General features: G+C 40.3%; 1 protein-coding gene across 1 annotated transcript in view; it reads left to right on the top strand.

Moving 5' to 3' along the window:
• LOC135211373 (neural-cadherin-like) overlaps window positions 1-21,755 on the top strand; it is a 339,986-nt gene that overhangs the window by 171,476 nt on the left and 146,755 nt on the right. The window contains exons 20-22 of the mRNA XM_064244686.1: window positions 18,886-19,026; window positions 19,446-19,640; window positions 19,868-20,873. Coding sequence (XP_064100756.1) covers window positions 18,886-19,026; window positions 19,446-19,640; window positions 19,868-20,873 — 1,342 coding nt within the window. The remainder of the gene's footprint in view (window positions 1-18,885; window positions 19,027-19,445; window positions 19,641-19,867; window positions 20,874-21,755) is intronic.

Genomic DNA, 21,755 nt, shown 5'->3' with positions numbered 1-21,755 from the left:
GGGTTGTTTGTAATTGTTGGGAATAATTGAGAGTTTAAGTGTTTTCGTGTATTTGGTGTGTTGTGTTCGTGTTTGGTGTTGCTGTATGGTAGTGTGTAAGTGGGTATGTGTTTTCCTGAGGAGTGTGAGTGAGCGAGCTGTCGAGAGAGAGAGAGAGAGAGAGAGAGAGAGAGAGAAAGAGTGTAAGTGGTAGGGGAATTGTTAGCGATGGTCTGCTTGTTGGGCGATCAATTTGGGTTGTCTGCCGGCAAGGTTGTGAGTCAGTCTTGGATCTGTGTCCTCACTGGACAAACGTTTGGCAGCGGTCTTGGATAGTATTGATGGTCATTTATTTTGTTTTTCTGGAGTTGTTATTTGAGTTCTTATTGATATTGTATGTTTGAAGGTTGTTGTGCTTGTGTGTTGGAAGGTTGTTGAGCTTGAGTTTCTGTTGAGTTGTGAATGAGTTGTTGTTGTTGTGAGTGTTTGAGTGTTGTTGTTTGTGAGCTGTTGTGATTTCTTGGTGTTGTTTGTAAGTGGTTGTGTGTGGACTTGTAAGGTGTTGCTGAGTTGTTGTATGGTTGTTGTGCTCAGTTGGTTGTTTTGTGTTGTGATTCTCAGCAGACGGCACAGCATCTCGCCCTGAAGTCAGTCATTGATGATGAGTACGAGAGTGTGAAATTTCTGTATGTGTCTGTTGGTGAACCAATTGTCCTGTCAAATCAAATAATGTACAGGGAAAAGTGTGGCTGAGGGTCTTTTTGAGAGTCGATACGATTAACATAGCTGTAGGGAGCTTTGCTTGCTTTGTTGTTAGCTTTGATTCCGCCACAGTATTTTTAGCACCTGAACAGTGACTGCTAGAGTAGCAGAGACGGGACAGTTGGTGCATCATGTGTATGGGTGGTAGGAAAAGTCAGGATGGAAGGCTTGAGTGAGGTAGAGAGGGTGAAAGGAGCTGAGGTTGGCAAGGGAAGTTGGGAAAGCAATGGAAGTGGAGAATAAGAGGCTGAGGCTTGATTGTGAGAAGAATAAGAGGGAGTTAGAAAAAGTTTGGAGGAATGATGAGTGCAGAAGAGGGAATGAAAGGAGTGAAAGAGGCCGAGAAGCGGACGGTTGAGAAGATGGATGAAAAGTTGGGATCGATGATGAGTATTGTGCAAGAGATGGTGAAGGAAATGATGAAAGGGTTTTTTGGAGAGGGAGCTGTCGGAGGTAGGTCTCCTGGGTCTTGTGATGAGCCACGAGTGTTTAAGAAAGTGAAAGAACAAGTGGATGAAAGTGTGAGTGAGGAAAGTGGTACGGTTGTGGTAAATGAGAAGAAAGAGAAAGTACAGAACAGGGATAGATCAGAGCAGAGGGGTAAGATGGGAGTTGAGAGTAAAGAAAGGGCTAAAGGGAAGAAGATTAGTAAGGATGCTGGGCAAAATAAGAAGAGAATGAGGGAAGATGAGAATAGAGTTGAGAGTAAGGTGCAGGATAAGAGTGATTTAGTTAGTGGTAAGTGGGAATTGATAGGTGGGAAGATGAGAATAGAGTTGAGGGTAAGGTGCAGGATAAGAGTGATTTAGTTAGTGGTAAGTGGGAATTGATAGGTAGGAAGAAGAGGGGTAAGAAAGCTACGACAAAAAGTATGGCTGTGAGTATGGAAGTAGATTCGTTGTATTCGAAAGATGGTAAGAAAGGTCAGAATGGAAGTAGTGAAAGTGAGAGTGAGAGTGAGCAGGAAGTGCGAAAGGCGGTGTATATGAGAGAGGTACCCAGATGTGAAAAGTATGAGGAATGTGGTAGTAGGGACATAGGGGACTTTTTTAAAGAGTATGAGAAGTATAGTTTGGCTAATTATAGGGATGAACAAGATAGTTTGGGCAAGAGAATTAGGTAGTTTTTTGACAGGATTTTGAGTATGCATGGGGTAATGATGAATGTAGGGAATGTGCCATATGAGAGTGTGAAAGCCAGGATTGTGGAACAGGCAAAGAAAGAATAAAGAGTAGCATTAGATATAGGAGAAAGCATTTTGAAGAGGCAAGAATGAATCTTGGTGAGCTGTTGTCAGTGTTTGTGTGCAGGTTAAAAATGTTAGCTAGGAAAAGTTTGGAGACAAGGGAATAAATGAGTGTAAGGAGGAGTTAGTGAGGAAGTTGTTAGCAACTGTGCCTGAGAGTGCGTATGAGTTTATAAATCTGAAACGTAAGGAAAAAATGAGCTAGACGAATGAGAGGTTAACGTAGAATGATTACGAGCTAGATAGGAGTATGAAAGAGAGTAGAATTGTCAGTGTCAGGACCGAAGTAAATGAGGGTATGCCTGAGTTGAAGAGCTATAGGGAGGCAGTTTTAGAAGGGCCGAGGCAAAAGGCAGAGCAAGTGGTTGATAGGAGCGTTAGAGCAAGTAATGTAAGTGTGGTGAAACCTAAGAGAGATGGAAGTACAAGTGCCAGAAGGTTAGGGTCAGGTAGCAGTAAAAGAGAGCAGAAGCATTATAGATGGGGGAAGCCAGGAAACAAGAAGAATGAGTAACAGTGGGTATCAGGAGCATGCTTCAGGTGTGGGCAAACAGGCCATTTAGTGAGTAAAAGAAAGACAGGGATATTAAATGTTACAGATGTGGACAGGTGGAGCACATAGCGAGTGAATGTCGGGGTACCCGTGTGAATGTGATTTGTGGTAATTGCAGGAAGATGGACATTATGCAAGGATGTGTAGAGAGCATGGAGCGAAATGTGTTGAAGGTGGAATGGATGGTCATGTAGCGAGTGTGTGTAGACAGAAGAGTGAATCAAGCTAGCAATTCGGGAAACTAGTTAAAAAGGGGATTCAGTTGGGTGGGTCCTCTGGTATGCGAACGGTGAGAGTGATGCATGTGCGTGAAGGATTGTTGCATGAAAAAGTGTTTGGTAGTAGAGCACATGAGTGTATGAGCATTCGAGTGAAGTGCAAAGGGATGTGTTTGATTGCTTTGATTGATATTGGGTGCAGTGTAAATATTCTTTTTGAGAACAGATGTGACAAGTTAAGGTGCGAATGTAAAATTAGGGAATACAAAGGGTAGGCACGAGGAATTAGGAATTTAGGTATGCCTGTGGTAAGGATGGTATGTGAGAAAATGGAAATTGCTGGGGCAGCAATGGGTGAGAGTGACTTGTATGTAATTGAAGGGACGAATGATAAGTATGATATGTTGCTAGGGTATAAGTTTTTGAAGAAGTGTGGGATGATGGTCCATCCGGGTACAAATATGAGTGAGTTGAAGATGAAAGGGAGTATAAGAGGGAATCTGAATTTGGATAAGGATGGAAGGGTAGACAGTAAAGTATGGAAGGGAGCGCCATTGTTTGTGAAAGAGGATGTGAAAGTGACACATGAAGTTGGGGAAGTTGTTAGAGTGAAAGTTGTGTGGCGTGATAGTCTTGGGATCGACAATGGTGACAAGTGTGAATATTTGGTTGAAGGTGTCAATGCGAGCAAGTCGGTAAGAGAGAGTGTGCATGTATATGACGGGATCTGAGACATGGAGAATCCTTGGGTTTTTTTGGCTTCCTTGCCGAGTGCTAGGAAGAAGCCAGTGCGCGGTATACGTGAAGGTGATTGTGTGGGGTTGCTATACACGTTGGTAAGTACAGATGATGAAAGGAGCGTCAGAATACGACAGGTGAAGACAGGTAGTGTAGAGGAAAGTGATAGTTGGAAGTATGATGAGTTGTAAGAAAGATTAGGGTGGATGAAATTGTTAGTGATGATGGCAGGGAGTGATTGATGTGGATGTTGTGGAATAGTCAGGGTGTGTTGAGCCATGGAGATGAGGATTTTGGGGTGTCTAAGCTTCCTGAATTTGAAATAGTTTTGGAAGACGATACCCCCATATATCAGCGTCGCTGTCACTTTTCCGTGCCTATTACACGAGAGATTGAGGAGCAGTGTCAGGAACTTGAGAGAGTGGGAGTGATAGAGAGGAGTGAGAGTGTCTGGAATAGTCCCTTGTTCCAGTACATTAGCCAGATGGAATTTTGAGGATGTGTGTAGATTATAGAAAGGTGAATGAAGTGACTGTGAATGAGTGATTTCCGATGAATGTGGTGTTTGATTGTGTGTGCAAGATGCATGGGATGAGAGTATTTACCAAATTAAACCTGATACGGGGCTATTACCAGATGCCTCTTGAGGAGGGGAGCAGGCCTGTTATAGCTTTTTCAAGTGGTAGTTGTCCCTACCAGTTTAAACGTTTGAGTTTTGGGTTGCCTAACGTGCCTGCTGCCTTCCAAAGAGCAATGAATATAGTATTGGCTGGGTTTGATAGAAGGAAGATGGCTGTGTTTATAGATGATATTTTGATTGTGAGTGAAACTGTTGAAGAGAATATGGAATTGTTTGAGAAGGTGCTAGGGCGCTTGGAAGCGGTTGGAGTGAAAGGGAAGCTTGAGAAATGTACGTGGTAGGCTAGGGAGGTGGAATTTCTTGGCCATAAAGTGAGTGTGAGTGGTGTAGGGCAGAGTTTTCCACGTTCCCAGACCGTGCATGAGTTAAAGGGTTTTTTGGGTTTGATTGACTTTGGGAGGAAGTTTGTTACATGAATGGGGAGGAACATCTGAAAGTAATTGCATATGTGAGTAAAGCCTTTAATAAAATGGAGTGGAAGTATTCAGTGGTTGAGAAGGAGCATTTTTCTATGGGGTGAAATTTGTCATAAGGACGTACCATCAGCCACTGTCATATATGATCAAGAAGGAAAGGGTGAAAGCTAGGATTGCAAGGATGATTGAAGATTTGAGTAAGTTTGATTTTAGGTTGGAATATGTGCCATGGTAAGGGCAATGTTGTCGTGAAAAGTGACTGGAATCCAAGTAGTATTACCTGAGGGTTTAGTTGTAAAAGAAGGGTTTGAAGGGTATGACAGGATGTGTAAATTTTTGTTTTCAGCATTGAAAGACTTGGAGAGTAAAGGTCTGGTTGAAGAGGTGCCTGGTAACGTGAATGAGTTGCTATTAAGTTGATGAGTGATCTGCAGAAGGAAGTGGCATGTACGGAGGAACAAGGTGGGGAAAAGGAAGTATTACATTAGTTGTTTTTGTATTTTGGATGGGACAGACAGGTTGAGTATTGAGGGAGGGTGAGTACAAGTGGTGAGCATGGGGGTTTGATGTTTGAGTGTGGGAGATAACTGAGGATGAATGTGGTGAGGATGAATGTGATGTTGATAACCAGGTGGGCACAGCAGTGAATGTGTGTATGCATGAGACTCAAGGAAAAATGGTGACATTTGTGAAAATAAATGATAGTGAGTACTGTAGTTTAGTTAATGTGGGGGCACAAGCTTCCTCAGTGAGTGAGTCAGTGGTAAGTGAACTTGAGAGATGCATTTGGGAAGTGAAAAGGCAGTATACAAGTGTAAGAAAACATGGGTTAGGACAAGGAAGTGTTTTAGTATAGGAAGAGATAAACCTAAAGGTTAGGTTAGGAGATTTTGAAGTAAATAACTTTGTGATTATGGGAGAAAATGATATGCCAGCTTGCTTTTTGATAGGGATACATTTTTCGAGGATGCATGATGTAAGCGTAGATATAGGAAACGAGATTCTTAGAAAGGGGGGTAGCAAAATAGCTAGCATTCAAGATAGCAATGCGTTTGTAGCAAACTTTGTGGGTATGATTAATATTGCTAGAAATGAGAATGATTTGTTGAATGAGGAAGACATTGAGGAAATGCAAGATAAGTGCTTGAAGGTAAGTATGTTGCTACAATGTGTTTTGGGAGGAGTGTGTGTGGAAGAAAGGCCGTGTGAGTTGAATGTGTATAAGAGGGCTGCTAAACAGTTTGTAGTGTGTAAAAATATAGTGTACTTTCTGCATCAGGAAAGGATGTATGATGGGAAAGTGAATGTGCAGGTGTTTTCTGCTGATTCAGCTGTGTGTGTTTGTTGGTGCATGATCGGTTTGGGCATAATAGGAATAATAAGTTATGGAAATGCATGAGAGAGAGCTTGTATGCATCTTGGTTAAATAAGATTTGTATGGATGTAGCTGTTACATGTGAAGACTGTCAGAGGGGACAGTATCAGAGTGTGCATGTGAGTCCACCTGTGTTGCGATTGCAGATGAAAGAGCCGTTTGAAATGCTTGTGATTGATTGTGCTTCATTACCAAAGACTGTGAGGGGACATGTGGGAATGATTGTGATGGTGGATCACATGAGTAAATTTGCCTATGTGGTCCCATCAAAGATAAGAGTAGTGGAACTGTTGCGTGAATAGTGGAGCAAGTGATGTTGCCAATGTGTGTGTGTAAGCCTGCAAAAATGTTGAGCAATAATGGACTTGAGTTTGTGGGATGGGAGTTTGAAGAAATGTTGAAAGAATGGGGTATTGTGCATGTGTATTCTACTCCGTATATGCCCAGTGCAAATGGTTTGGCTGAAAGGATAGGTAGAACGATGACTGAGATTTTGTGAATGATGAGTAAATGTGACAATTATTGGGATATGTATGTAGGACATGCAGTGTGGGTATACAATGCCACACTTCAGAAATGTATAGGTATGTCTCCTTGTAAGTAGGTGTTAAATTTTGAGAGGACCATTAGGCCACAGTTGGGTCTGTCAGAGAGTGATCGGTATTTGTGGAAGAAAGCGGGTGAAAGGTTTGAAAATTTTAAGATTGGGGATAGAGTATTGAAAGAGGTGGTTGAGATAAGAGGAAGGAATGTGAATAAGGTAAGGCAGAAATTTGAAAGGCCTTTTGAGATTTTGGAAGTGGGACCATTCTTGTTAAGATATTTGCTTCAGTTACATTGCCCTGGATTTTTTACCTTTTTTTATTTCACCACTTCTCACCCACTATTGCTATCGGGGCTGAACTTAGACTTAGGGGGCATCGGGAGTGTCTCTATTCATTCCAGCAATCTCAAAAACTATGGATTAAACTCTAATATATGTCATTTTTTACATGTTGTTTTTTTAGCCATTCTCATCCAACGCTAACCTTTGCCTATCATGGATGAAATTGGACTTTAAGGGCAGCCAGAGTGTCACTATTTATCTCAGTAACCTAGAAAACTATGGATTGACACTAATATCTGTCATTTTCTGTTATTTTCATATATTAACTCCTTCCAATCCTTTCTCGCCCCCTTCCCTATCAAGGCTGAACTTGGACTCAAAGGGCATTGGGAGTGTTGCTATTCACCTCAACAACTCTAAAACTATGGATTAGACACTAATGCCTGTAAATTTTGTTTTTTTTTATTTGTAACCACCTTCCCACTACTTCTCAACCCCTTACTTATCATGGCAGAACTTGGACTTAAGAGGCATCAGGAGTCTTATTATTCATCTCAGCAACCTCGAAAATTATTGATTAGACACTAATATAAGTCATTTTCAGTTATTTCTATATGTCACCCCCTTGGCACTGTCTTCTTACCCCATGCTCCTATCAGGGCTGAACTTGGACCTAAAGAACATTGGGAGTGTCACTAGTCATACCAGTGACCTCATAAACTATGGATTATACACTAAATTTCTATCATTTTTTGTTATTTTTACATTTCACCTCCTTCCAACATCTTCCCACCCCACTTCTTATCAAGGTTGAACTTGGACTTGAAAGTATGAGGAGCATCACTATTCTTCTCACTGAACTCGTGAACTATGGTTTTAACACAAATATCTGTCATTTTCTATCATTTTCACATATCCCCCCTTCCCACCCCTTTTTCACCCCACTCCCTATCAGGCCAGAACTTGGACTTACAGGGCATTGGGAATGTCATTATTTACCTCAGCATCCTCAAAAACTATGATTAGACACTAACATAAGTCGTTTTCAATTGTTTTATCATGCCACCCCCTTCCCACCCCCTTTTCACTCCCTTCCTATCTTCACTCCCTTCCTATCAGGGCTAAATTTGGACTTCAAGGGTATCGGGATTGCCATTAATCTTCTCAGCGACCTCGAAAACTATGGATTAGACACTAATATCTGTCACATTCGATTATTTTGAGATATCACCCCCTTCCCACCACCTTTTCACCCCTCTCCCTATCAGAGAGTAACTTGGACTTAAAGGGCATCAAGAGTGTCATTAATAATCTCAGCAACCTTGAAAACTATGGATTAGATATTAATAACTCATTTTCTATTATTTTTACATGTCACACCCCTCCCATACCCCTCACCCCTCCTTCATATTGGAGTTGAACTTGGACTAAAAGGGCATTGAGAGCGCCACTATTCTTCTCAGCGACCTCAAAAACTCTGGATTAGACCAGGCCTATGCAACATGCAGCCCTTAAGACTTTTCAGTGCAGCCCAACCCTTCAAAAATAAGTATCATACAGTGATGTCCTTGAGGCCAACTGCCAAGTTGAAAATTTACTTAATCCTAATTACATAAATTCTTGAAATGTTGTTTCTTTGACTGAGAGGAAAGTAGATGTGCTGCAGCTTTCATCTGTCAGGAATAACACTCACTAGTTATTGAAGTGTTTGCTTCCCCATTTTCTATGGATGTGAAAACTAGTCTAGAGGATAAGCAAATGGAAATAATTGAACTGCAAAGTAATAATGAACTAAGAAATTAGTACGTAGATAGCTCAATATATCAGTTCTATAAACAAGCTTTATCAAACATAGTATATGCCAAACTATCTGGTCATGCAAGGAAGATGATGGCAGTGTTTGGTAGCACGTATGTATGTCAACAACTCTTTTAAAAAATGACCCTGTCAAGTTCCACAACACTCCTGCCTTCAACACGCGCGAAAGCCTCCGTGCTGCGGGGATTCTATTGGAGTTCATGGTAATAACAATTGTGGTGATTATATTATGGATGGTGATGTTGATACTAATATTGATGTTATTTCTGATACTAACAATGCTGGGGATGATACTAAGGGTGGTAATGTGTACGGGGGGATGGAAAGGGGAGATACTAACCACAAATATAGAGGTGTTTTATCAGAGGATATTGTGTTATTGCCCGGTTCAAAGACTATGGTAAAAGTCAAATTGAAGGAAGTGAGAAAACTTACGGATGTGTGTGTTATTTAAAATAGTAAGAGGCTTAGAGGGGTTATTAGCACGGCATTGGTGAACAGTGTATCCATGGTTGGGACCACTTGGTTGGAATTACTAAACTGTAATGATACAATTAGGAGATGCCAGAGGAATGCATATATATTGGATTTCCAAGATTGGAGTCATGACTTTGGTTCAGTGGCTATCGTAGAGGGGAAACCTGAGTTTTCAGAGGCAGAAATGCAATCAAGGAAACGAATATTTAGAGAATATTTAGCTAATGCGGATTATAGCGAACATGTTGAAGCGATAAGCGAGCTCTTGGCAGAATTTTGGGATACGGTAGCCTTATAAGGTGATAAATTGGGGCTGACTAATGTGTTAGAGCATAAGGTAAATTTGGAGAGTGGCACAAAACCTATTTATATTCCTGCATACTGCATACCTTTCAAAATCAGGGAACAGGTAGAGAAAGAGGTCAATAGATGGGAAGAAGAAGGAACCATTAGACCTAGCGTGTCTCCTTACAGCTTTCCCTTGTTAGCACTGCCTAAGAAGGATGGTTCTGTCCGTGTATGTGTCGATTTTAGATGTTTAAATGAAAAGACAATCCCTGACCGCTATCTAGTCGCATGCATACCAGATCTTTTTGTTGAAATTGGGGGACATAATATTTATAGCTCAATTGATTTGGCGCAGGGTCTTTTGCAGGTTCCTCTTAGTGAAAGTGGCAAGGAATATACGGCTTTTTCAGTGCCCAAGGGAAACTGTAAATTTACGCAAATGCCTTTCAGTTTATCGGGCAGTCTGATGACTTTTACCAGATTGGTGAACACAGTTTTGCATGGGTTATTGGGTAAAAATGTTTTTGTGTATATTGATGACATATTGGTCGCAACAGACACAATCTCGCAACACCTGGAAGTGCTTACAGAAGTACTTAGGAGGCTTAGTAAAGGAGGGTTGATAATTAAGCTAGCTAAGTGTTCGTTCCTGAAAAAGCAAATCATATATCTAGGCCATGTCCTATCTAAGGAAAGGGTTAGAGTAAATGACGATAAAGTCAAAGCAATAGCGAATTTTCACACCCCCAGATCAAGGAAAGAGATTAAGTCATTCCTGGGTATCAGCGGTTTCTTCAGGAGGTTTCTGAAATGGTTCTCTAATATAGCAGCTCCCCTAACTGATGTATTGCAGGAAGAGTTCAATTTCAATGGAAGGAACCCCAGGCAGAGAGTTTTCAAAAGCTCAAGGACGCGCTAATGAATCCCCGTTTTGAAGTTTCCAGATTTTAGCAAACCGATGCCAGCCAGGAAGGTATAGGTGCTTGCCATATGCAAAAGTTTCATGGGAAATTCCATCCCATAGCCTTTTATAGCAGGAAGTTCAGGACAAAGGGCAGCAACGAGAGATCAATGGCTACCATAGATAAAGAAGCTTTTGCAATAGTGTTGGGCTTGGTTCATTTTAAAATGTTACTGATGGGGAATAAAGTAGAAGTTCTTACAGACCACAAGCCATTATTAGATCTTTTTAATACACCCGATTTGTCACCTAAAAGAGCTCGATGGTTTTTAACTATCAGAGATTTTGATGCAAAGCTCAAATATATAGAGGGCAAATTTAACATAGTTGCAGATGCTCTTAGTAGAAGTTTTCACGACACGGAAGAGTTCCAAGTTGCCCAGGTCACTAGCGAGGCTATACAATGGGATATATCCCTCATAGAGCAAAGGCAAGATGAAGACGAGATTCTAGCAGACGTAAAAGTGTTTCTTAGAGGGGAATTAGTCAGGAAACGTTAAAAGTTGCCTTTTTCAGGTTTGGAGTTAGAAGGTAATAGTACAAGAGCTAAGGCCCCTTGAACTAACCGAGAATGGCCAAAAGCGAGAGTAGTTGTTTCTAGGGTAAAAAAGTGTGCAGAATCCAAAAATGGGCATCTTACAAGTCCCTGGTGGGACATGTGCCTATTAGACACCATTTACCATCATGACGGCCGTGATAGAGTTCAGACCAAATGTGACAACTTAAGCGGAACTGTCATCGATTAATGATACCTTTCTTATTCTGTCATTATAGAAACAACATTTTATAACTTTTAAATGAATTATCTATGTCCATAATTAACCCTTAAAGCTCAGATGTCCTCATGAGGTCATTTAAAGTCGTCTGATGTAAAAGATAATTTAATGGAACTTAACTGTTACATGAGAGGAGTTAACCAACATGATGAATAACCCACTGAATGAATTAAAGAGTATTTATAAATGTGAATAAAGTAAGTATACTGTTAATCAAAAGAACATAACTCAGTCATTGTCATATTCTGAGTCTCCAGAAGAAAGTTCCTAAAGTTTACTTTCTTCATTCCTTGGATCCAATGTCTTTTGGTCATCAATCCGACAACAGATTTCTTTTGGTATCTGCTCTCCCTCAAAACAAAGTAAAGTGTATGTACCATTTTGAATTCGCCATCCACTATCTCCAGGTTTGAGCATTGTTGGGATGTGTTTGTTAACATTTTTCCATATTAACGCAACATAGTTTGAACGAAGAATTTTCTGTTTCAGTACTGATTGGTAAGGAGGAAGCCCACCAGCATTAAATTCTTTGATTTGCCGAAGTGGTTGTTTGTCATCTTTTGGCTTGCATTTATCATTGAAAATTAAGTACCGCACTTCATCTAGTGAATCTAATTTTGGTTTTCCATAGAGAAAACAAACAAATTACTCCAACTCTTTTGAGATGGCTTCAACACTGTCCTGTGATTCTGTTCCCAGTTTGGCAAACGTGTCTTGGAATTCCTTGATGGATTCAACTATGGCATATGATTTAATCTTTCCTTTCCTCAAAAACGATGCTGTGAAATCACAACCTGTGAATGCGTGCAGCCCAGGAAGAGCCATACACAGGTTTCTTCCAAGATTTGAAGCAAGATTAGTGACATCTATAAATCTTCTAGTATTTTTCCCACTCTGCCCTACATCCATCCATATATGTAGCTCTGTGTTATGGACATGATAAAGCAGGATCACAAGAATATCTGTCATTACATCTCACAATTACATTGGCACCAACATATGTTCTTTCAATATTCTGAAGATGTAACATAGTACACGAGTCGGCCTCCTCATGACAACACTCAAGATCCCCAACTTTTTTGCACATTACATGACCATCAACCTCTTTGTTAAGGTGGCACTCTTTTTACAGTCCAAAATATATTTCATGACTGTGCAAGACAGAGGCATAGCTATCATCTTCCCATTCCTTCACCAGAAAGTGCAGTAATGACTTCTTAAAATTTTTATTTCTCAATGCTTGTTGAAAGTCCTTTGGACGATGTTGCTCAGGGCCCTGTACAATGATGCTGATTTCACCTCCTAGGTTTCCACGCCTTCCATGTTCTATGTCCTTGATTGAAGGACTTTCATAGGTGTCACACACAAAATCCACAAGCTTTTCTCTTTTACAGAGATTTGCCATGATGTCCTTTGCAATTGCACCATAGGTGGGTACTGTACTCCCTAATGACTGTATAATAAACATTCCATCCACCACACAAGCATCCACAGATGTAGGTGAAACACTTGTAACTTTTCCCTTTAGTATATGAATCAATTTGGATTTGTTGCTTTTCATAACAGTTCTATCAATATGTGCTAGTGACATTGGTACTGGTGTTAAAGGAAATTTCAAAATTTTACGAAGGTCTAACTTCTTATTTAAAGCTAGGAACAACAGTCTACCAAATATATCTCTTGTCCCTTGAACTTCCTTAATCTTCATATCCTTGGTTGATACTTTTTTTCTTTATGTCTAGGAATTGGTTTTTCAAACCTGTTGGGATCTGCAAAGCACTCTCTGGTAAACTTATCACACCACTCGTTCCCTTTGTCCATACAGTGAATGAGGTCTCCTTTTACATCGTTTGGTGCTGCTTTCCCAGTGCTTATACAGTACAAGTTTTCATCACTCAGAGCTTCTCCAAACGGATTCAGTGTGTCTTCTACTCCTCTTACTAGCTTATGAAGGTCATTGTTATCTTGTTTAATATGATAGGGTTTCAGCTCCTGAGATGTGTCATTAGTTTTTGTTACACCTGATTCTTCCAATAGATCACCAACAACTGCACTTCTTACAGTTTTTGTCACCATCCATTTTTGACGGGCAGAGAATGACTGTGAGAAAGTCGATATGCCTCTCAGTCGTGATGCTGCATCAGCATTTACAGTTTGCTCCAAGGTCATATCCACAGGGTTTCTTGAAAAGGATTTAGCTGACCTCCTGATAGAGAGAGCACCATTTTCAAGTACTTGTTGCAAACATGGGTGTGAATATTCAATATTTATTAGGTTTAGTAAGTAGCGTACCATGTAACGTGCATGTCAGAGTCAAAATTTATTTTTTGCTTAAGTTTTTTTGGGGGGCATTTCTGCTTGTGTTGTATCTTTATCTGCTGGACTGGTCGTTGACATATCTTCTTTAAGAACATTTTGGTAGCAAATGTCAACGGTATCATGTAAAGTCTCTTTCCATAATAAGGTTTCAGTGTTTTCATCATAATTGTCCCATACTGTACCTGTGGACAAACCAGGCTGTTGAACTATTCCATCTGGAGCTACGCTTAGCCCTCTTACCATAGTGGTTGCCATATCTGTCTCCAGAGCTTCAGTTATATCATAGCTTATACAGTGACCAAAATGGTTGAGTATGTCCGAGACCTTCCTGCTTCCAGTCATGCTCTTTATACCAAGTCCTAAGGATATGTGTTTTGCTGGTTTTACCCTTCCACGCATTGTTGCAAATACTGAATCATCAGCAGATGACTGCACGTAACGTTCAACACGTGGACTCATTACAGAGGTGTGGCTGCCAGTGTTGTGTTTGGAAGAATAGAAGTAGCTCTTCAGGAGCATCTGCCTCACCAGCACATAAGGTATCAACAGTGATGTCTTGAGGCAGGGGTCTTGTCTTTTCCTGTAGCTGCAGAATGACAGAGCAAAGTTGTAAGGCAGCATCAACAATGGTAGCATTGGTAGAAGAAAGTGCAAAAAAGGCTTTATTGATTGCATCATGCATCTCAATATGATTAGCGCAGACCACAGTGCCCTTGTTTGACAAACGATATGTCCTTAATCATAGAGCTCAGTAATTCAGCACAACCTTTTTGGATGATAAATGAAGATATGTGTTCAGACAGTCTTTTGAAAGCTATCTCATGGAGGTCACGAAGTTGATCATGTTCACTGTCCTTGTACTTCTTTTCATGTCTTTCCACTTCATTCAAATAGTCTTTTCGACAGCTATGAGGATATCTAACTTCCTTTGCTATAAAATCTACATTACCTATTTTCAATAACAAAACTTCATCCTTAAGCACAGTTGCAGCATGTTTAATTCTTTCCTGAACATCAGAGGTTTCACAGTCCCCTAAACCTTCATGTTTCCCTTGACGTTTTTTCCGAGACCGGTTGCAGAATAAACACACAAGTTGGAGAACTCAAATGTTGGATATAGTTGGAGAGATTGTATATGTTTTCGATCGTAGTAATGGCTGCTGATTATCATCTGTCCTCTCTTCATATGTTTCTTTTTCACGAAGGACTTTGGGTACTGAAGTGAATCTCTTATAGCATTCCCTGTGGTAGTCATATTTCTCACTATGATTTAGAGATTGCAAAGTTTTGCAGATAGAAGCATATTTAGAGTACTTATATTTCTCTATCCTCACATTTGACGCTCTTTTCGCACTACCATGTGTTTTCATCAAAATCCTTAACATCTCTGTCTTTTGTGTCTGATGTAATATGAAGTAGGCAAATGCATTCCACAGGCTTGGAAGATCCTGGGATTGCTTCATTGGGAGTCTCTGTCATCATGCATTCATCATATCACTCTGAAATGAAAATGATAAACGTTATGACGTACACAACGTTTTTGCAGTGCACCTATTTGGTCTTGAATTGAAAAAAAAAATCCTATATATATTTTTCAAAGCATTAATAAATCATTTAAAAGTTATAAAATGTTGTTACTATAATGACAGAAGAGGAAAGGTGTCATTAATCGATGACAGTTCCGCCTTAAGTTGTCACATTTGGTCGGAACTCTGTCACGGCCGTCATGATGATAAATGGTGTCTTATAGGCACATGTCCCACCAGGGACTTGTAAGACGCCCATTTATGGATTCTGCACACTTTTTTACCTAGAAACAACCACTCTCGCTTTTAAAAGGCCATTCTCGGTTAGTTCAAAGGGCCTTAGGAAAATTAAATATAAATTGAGAACCAGTGAAAGTAAAGGATATACGACACAGATCATAATTCCGAAAGTCTTAATTCCAGTGGTTTTGGATATAGTTCATTGCAGGTTCGGTAGTCCACACTTGGGAATAGAAAAAAATTATGATGAGGTTCGTGCTAAATACAATTGGAAAAATATGGGGAAAGATGTGGAAAATTTTGTGAGAAACTGTACAGTGGGCCACGCATGTAAGCCTGCAAGGATAACTTCATGCAAATTAGGATATAGATGGTATCATTTGCAGACACGAATGTTTAGCGGAAGTCATAGGGATACAGAAAGTAACAATTATTCCATACAGACCTTGAGGCTAATGGGTTGTGTGAACGAGCAAATAGGAAAGTGCTCGAGGCTCTCAGGAAAACTGTAGGTGGTAATGATAAGAATTGGGACAGATATGTTGATGTTGTTAGACATTGTATTAACACTATGGTTAGTGATTCCATTAAAATATCCCCATTTGAAGCTTTGTTTGGTTGCCCAGCACGAGGCACATTTGATTTGCTAACTATACCTCATCATGGGGAGGATACAATCAAGGCGTTGGTATCCACAGCGAGAGAGAGACATGCTTGTCTCAGTCATAATCTCGAATCCACAACCAGAGAGATGGTACAGAAAAGTATTAGTAAAACATCTGATCCCAAGATCAATGTCAGAGACAAGGTATTTTTAAAACTTAACGTGAGAAATGAACTGAACTACAAATTAGGCCTGAAGTTTGAAGGTCCTTTTAAAGTCATTGAGGAAAAAACTTGAACCAGATTTGTAGTCTTTGAGGAAAAAACAGGTCGATCGAGGTTAACATATCTCGAAATTGAAAAGAATTGGTTGTGGTGATTAATATATTGTTGCACAATTGCATTTTTTTTCTTTTTTTTTCTTGCTGTCTGGTTTTTGCAATTTGGTGGTGAAATGTTTTAACATTTTTTTTTTCTCTTTCATTTCCTTCTACTATTTTTTATCTTACTTTGCGCAAATCTGCGGCGTTTTGGCATAAGATTTCGGGGTTAATATTGTACATGGGAAGTTGTTTGGAAATATGGCAAATTTTTGTTTTAGCTGAGAAACGTGATGATAAACATGTGATCATATCTGTGTGCATGAAATTTGGGGCTGAATTTCTTTTTGTTTTGTGATTATTGGGGCGAGTGACACTACTGCATTGTGGTTTTATAAAATTGGGGTAATGTCGTGGGGAGTTATGATTTAAGGAAAATTTTTTTTGGGGGGAGGCCACCTTGGTGATATCCTGGTGATAAGTTTGTGGAATGTGGCCGTATGGTGTTAGTATGAAATATTTGGGGAATAATGGTTTCTGGCATTGCAAGTCTGACTATAGACAAATCTATAGTGCGGTTCGAAGCACCTGAGGTGTTCACAGGTGGAATTTTGCTGATAATGCTGTGATGAGTCCGGTTGCTGATTTTTTCCTTTGGAGTTGAGTACTCGGAGATTTGCACTATTCTCGTAGATGTTGACTATGGCATTCCAAGGAGATGTATCATGTAAGGGGGTTGTTTTCCTTTCGTTTCTGGTCGATGGGATTGTTGAGGTAGCAAATTCTGTAATGGTACATATTGCATTTTGAGGAAAATGTTGAATTATATATGTTTTTTCTTCTCTTATGTGCACTGTGTAATGGGGGAAAGTTCACTTATTATTGTTGTTATTATCTTTTTTTTCTTTCTTTTCCTACGAGAGATGTCGTAATTGGTGTTAAGCTCTAAATAGCATTGCTATTTTAGATAGGAGATATAATTTGTCGGGTATGTGAGTTAGATAGAAGGGGTGTTCGGCATTATATTTCATGGAGGTTACTTATATAAACATTATGGGTTCTCGTTTGATAGTGTGTTTGTCAGATATGGGATTACTTGTGAAGATTCAGTGGGTAAAGATTATATTTTGTTTAGTGACGAATTTTTAATATATGATTAGGAGATTGAGTATATTAATTAATGACAGATTTGTGGGGTAAAGCAAGACTTTAGTTATTCTATGATCATGTAGACTTTTTAAATATGGACACACGATGTCTTTAGAGAATTTCCAACTTCACGTGATGGTGACGATGGAAACAACTTTGTTCTACAGTACCAGAGGTCGAATCGAGTCTACACACAAGTGGCGATGCTATGGACTGCCTTTGCAACAGATGAGATGTCGTCGGTATATCATCTCACGATACGTTCTGGGATAAATCAGGAGTCTACTATCTTCTATGAGGCGGGTGCGAGTAGCACTTGCATGGAAGTCACGGGATATTTCCTTGACAACGGGTTGGTGACCACGTTTCCTTCAGTAGGACACGTCGAATCTACAGTTTCGCAATGAGGGGTGTTGGGTACACTTACAAGGGTCGCAGATGCTGAATAATGTTTCGAGGTGGTTTATGTACTCGACCAGCATCTACAACTATTCATCGAGTTTTGCTTATCTTAGTGACGAGGATGAGCTTTTCATCAATGAACGTTACACAATTCCAGTAATTGTGTTCATGCTCGGTGTCATACTGATCACAATTTTTGCGCTGGGAGTTCTTAAACTTCTGTGCATCCAGCGAGGCACAAGGGCTCCAGCAACGAAGGTAGCCCTAAATCATATGGCAAATTGATACATTGTGCATTAGTTGTTGATGTGGTGTGCGACAGGAGTGCACAAAGGACATAGGTGGCCGAGCCATCTTACAGGTATGAATTGATGTGTTAGTGAATTACATATTATACCAGCTGCTCTTGCTTGGAGACAGAGAGCGCCGTAGAAACAGCCTTCTTGAATGAAGGAATCTGATATCTGTGCATTTTAGGCTAGTGGCTGTCCATACTGTTGCCACGGGCGGTTTTTAGGCGTGGTGGGTATGTACATTCGTTTGTACGTATATCATGGGTCTGACCGTTCAAGGCACTTGAGGAAAAGACGCATTCCTTTGTGATAAGAAGAAAGACAGTCGAGAGGACACCAAGTGTCAGGAGAAAAACCCATCTCAAGATGGGCTCTATATCATGATACTAGAAATGGGATTCTCTAAACTTTACTATTACAATGTATCAGTTGACATTTTGAGTCTAGGAGTGATTACTTAGACTAAGCCAGGAGAGTGGAATGATAACTTATAGTTTTCTTTGTGGGCAGACTTGGGTTTCTATCGCTATGACTTATTAATCATTTTGTTCTATTTTATGTGCATCTGCTTTGGGAAATAGTGTATTTTTGTATTTATGTGAGCTTATTAGCCTAGTTACATGATTGCAGAGAGAGGGCGCCTGCTGTCAACAGGTAAGGGTTGTCAATTTGTGTAGTTTTGTCAAAAGGGGGAATATAGATATGTGTGTGTGTATATATATATATATATATATATATATATATATATATATATATATATATATATATGTGTGTGTGTGTGTGTGTGTGTGTGTGTGTGTGTATGTGTGCATGTGTGTGTGCGTGAGTGTAATGTGTGTGTATACTTATATGATTATTCTGAATAAATATCATTGGATTCTAAAAGGGTCACCATATTACTGATTTAATTTTATTGCGCTAGATTTGCAAAGTGACATCCTTTCATTCTACCACGAACAGGTTTACGACACATCCCGCGAAGAGTCGGCTGTGGGTGAGGTCAGCATTACTGTCGTTGACCTCGATCTTAATGCTGTCATGAACTCAGGGTCGCTCATGCTCGCCGATGTTAGGTCTCAGCAGATGCTCAGGAAAAGCAAGGTAATTTTTATTAAGGAAAAGTTCTTGAATGAAGTCCCGTCGATTTTAACTTTGTTGGGATATAAAGTAAAACATGCATTTTTATTGTTAGTGATAATATATACACATTTTTACTATTAGCGTGAAGAGGAATTTTGTATTTAGGAGAAATTCTTAAATACCTAGCTTTTACTAGTTAGGAGCTCTGGAAGAACAATTACTCATTATCGGAATATGATTCACAATTGATTAGCCCTTAATGCATCACTTTCTGTAGCAAAACACGTTGTATTTGCAAATGAACACACACACACACACATATGAAATCAATTCCACAGACAGATATCAGCATCAACTTTGATAACAGCGAAGCTTCACACACATCCACATCTAGTTCTAATGAATTTCATTTGACTTAGAATTCTCTTTGCCCCTCATAGGTAGCAAATACCGAGACGATTTACGATCGCCTGAAAGAACAAATAGCCAGGATCCACAAAATTCCACGGGATAACGTCGACATCTTCAGCATGCGTGATGTTGAGGGAGGTGTGCAGATCCGCTACAACTGCCATAGTTCGCCTTACTACACTGCTGCAAAGCTGAATGGACTTCTGATGCAAAATCGATTGAGGGTAAAATGAATTTCAGCGTTTTGATGACCAGATTTTGCATGCGGGTGGGGAAGTCCTAAAAAGTCAAGTTGATTTATCCTGAGCCAGCCTTACGCTGCCGCAGGCTCTTGATACTTGAGCAGACCGTAAAAGATTCATGATAAATCAGTTCTAGATCTGGTGATGATGTTAAACTTCATAAATACCAGCATTATCATTTGTATGGTTATTCGGATTGTCAATTTCAGGTTTCGAAAGCCTTGGGTCTTGATGTCATCATGGTGGACACGAACGCTTGTTTGTATGAATCGAAGTCTCCGTGCGGAGGGCAAAGCTGTCAACACACGATGCGACCCAACGTCACCTCCCCTTTGGTGGTTTCCAGCAGCACAGCCACCATGGTGGGTGTCGACATTGCCGACGAATACACTTGCGATTGCAAGCAGCTCGAGCCTCGCCCCTCAGTTTGTTCCAGCGGTTATTGCTACAACGGGGGAACTTGCATTATCATCAACAACAGCCCCAGGTGTGAGTGTTTAGACGGCCATAATTACGGGCCTCGTTGTGAACTCAGGAATGCTAGATTCGAGAAGAGCTTCGCCTGGTACGAGCCTTTGAAAGTGTGTGACAGTTCGACGTTTTCTGTGTCTTTTAAATCCAACATTCCCAACGGCATTCTCCTGTACATGGGACCAATCGTAGAGTCTCCCTGGGACGACTATCCGAAGGACTTCGTCTATGTCTTTCTTAGGAACTGGGTCCTTGTGACCTATATCGACCTTGGATCTGGAACCGAAAAGGTCGCCATCCCTATCGAAAGTAACAGCAATCGCATATTTGAATTTGTCATTGTTTGGAACGAGAGGAAAATCAGCTTTGAAGTGATCGACTGTGGATTCAACGCAACCTTGGGCTCTGCTGACCCATGCAAGATATCCATCCCATATCCGCGTACGTCCAGGTATCCCAACGTCCTCCTGAATGTTCAAGGCCCTCTGCAGGTTGGGGGCTTGGCTGCCATGCCCAGCTTCGCTTCTTTGTCGGCTTCCTATCACTGGAACTTTATACCTCCCAGAATTAGTTCCTTCTCGGGATGTATCTTCGAGATGCGTCACAACAATTTCCTTTATGACCTCAATGCCACAGACTATAGTTCCATGCCAATTCAGCCCTGCGATGCCCCACGGACGTCAAGGGTCGTGTTAGGCCAGCAGTCCATCCTCATAATACTTGCCAGCCTTCTCTGCCTCTTAAGTAAGTTAAAAGGATAGTAATTTAGTGCTTATGTATGCAAACCTTTGTAGACTTTACCCTAGGTGCTGTGTCTTTTGGATCAATTTTAAATCCTTATCCAACACAGCCGCAGTTTAGGTATCTACATTATTTTCTTTGTACATTCTAGTGTAAGGGTGAAATGCTGATTTAGAAGTTTTTTCAATCCTTTTAAAGTTGTTGTTTAAAAGGGCAAAGTATCTGCTCATTAAAGATAAATGTTACGAACTCTTTTCGGAACCAAGACTTTGAAATATTTCAGATCGCAACTTCGAAAACTCCCGGAGAAACGCCTTTGTAATTCTGAATTATATATTGGCATCTCTTCTGAAACCAGCAACCCTTTTTTTTTTTTTTTTTTTTTTGCTACAAACATTTATGTTAGAAATATTTGAATCTCTCGTTTGAAAATTTATGTAATGTCGGGTAGAGACGGGATGTCTAAGGTGAAATGGTAAAATATTTATATTGAAACTTAGAATCATGGCAACATCCTACAGACAACAAGAGTATTCGGAGACCGCAAACCGCAACCAAGGTCGAGTAATCCTTCTCCCAGATTTACGTTCCTGTCTCCCCCGAAGTCCAGTCACTAGTGGCCAGTCACAGCCTTACCCTTGATAAGGTTTATCGTAAAATTGTACATGCCGGCCTCTAACAAACAAACAACCCTACCCAAAACAACCTTGTTGAAATAATGGCGTGAGAACGACATGACTGTCGTTTGCTACAACACTACATAGCGTAATGTTGCAGAAAAAAATCAACTATGTAAAATTAAGCTCTCCGTGCTTTAGTTCACAGACGGGAATATGAAAAGATGCAATGAAATAAAACCCAAATTGTGTGCGCGTTTGTCAAGTC

This window comes from Macrobrachium nipponense, chromosome 4 (assembly GCF_015104395.2).
Source record: "Macrobrachium nipponense isolate FS-2020 chromosome 4, ASM1510439v2, whole genome shotgun sequence".
In the NCBI taxonomy this organism is placed as follows: domain Eukaryota; kingdom Metazoa; phylum Arthropoda; class Malacostraca; order Decapoda; family Palaemonidae; genus Macrobrachium; species Macrobrachium nipponense.
This window is presented reverse-complemented; position numbering and strand designations above follow the sequence as displayed.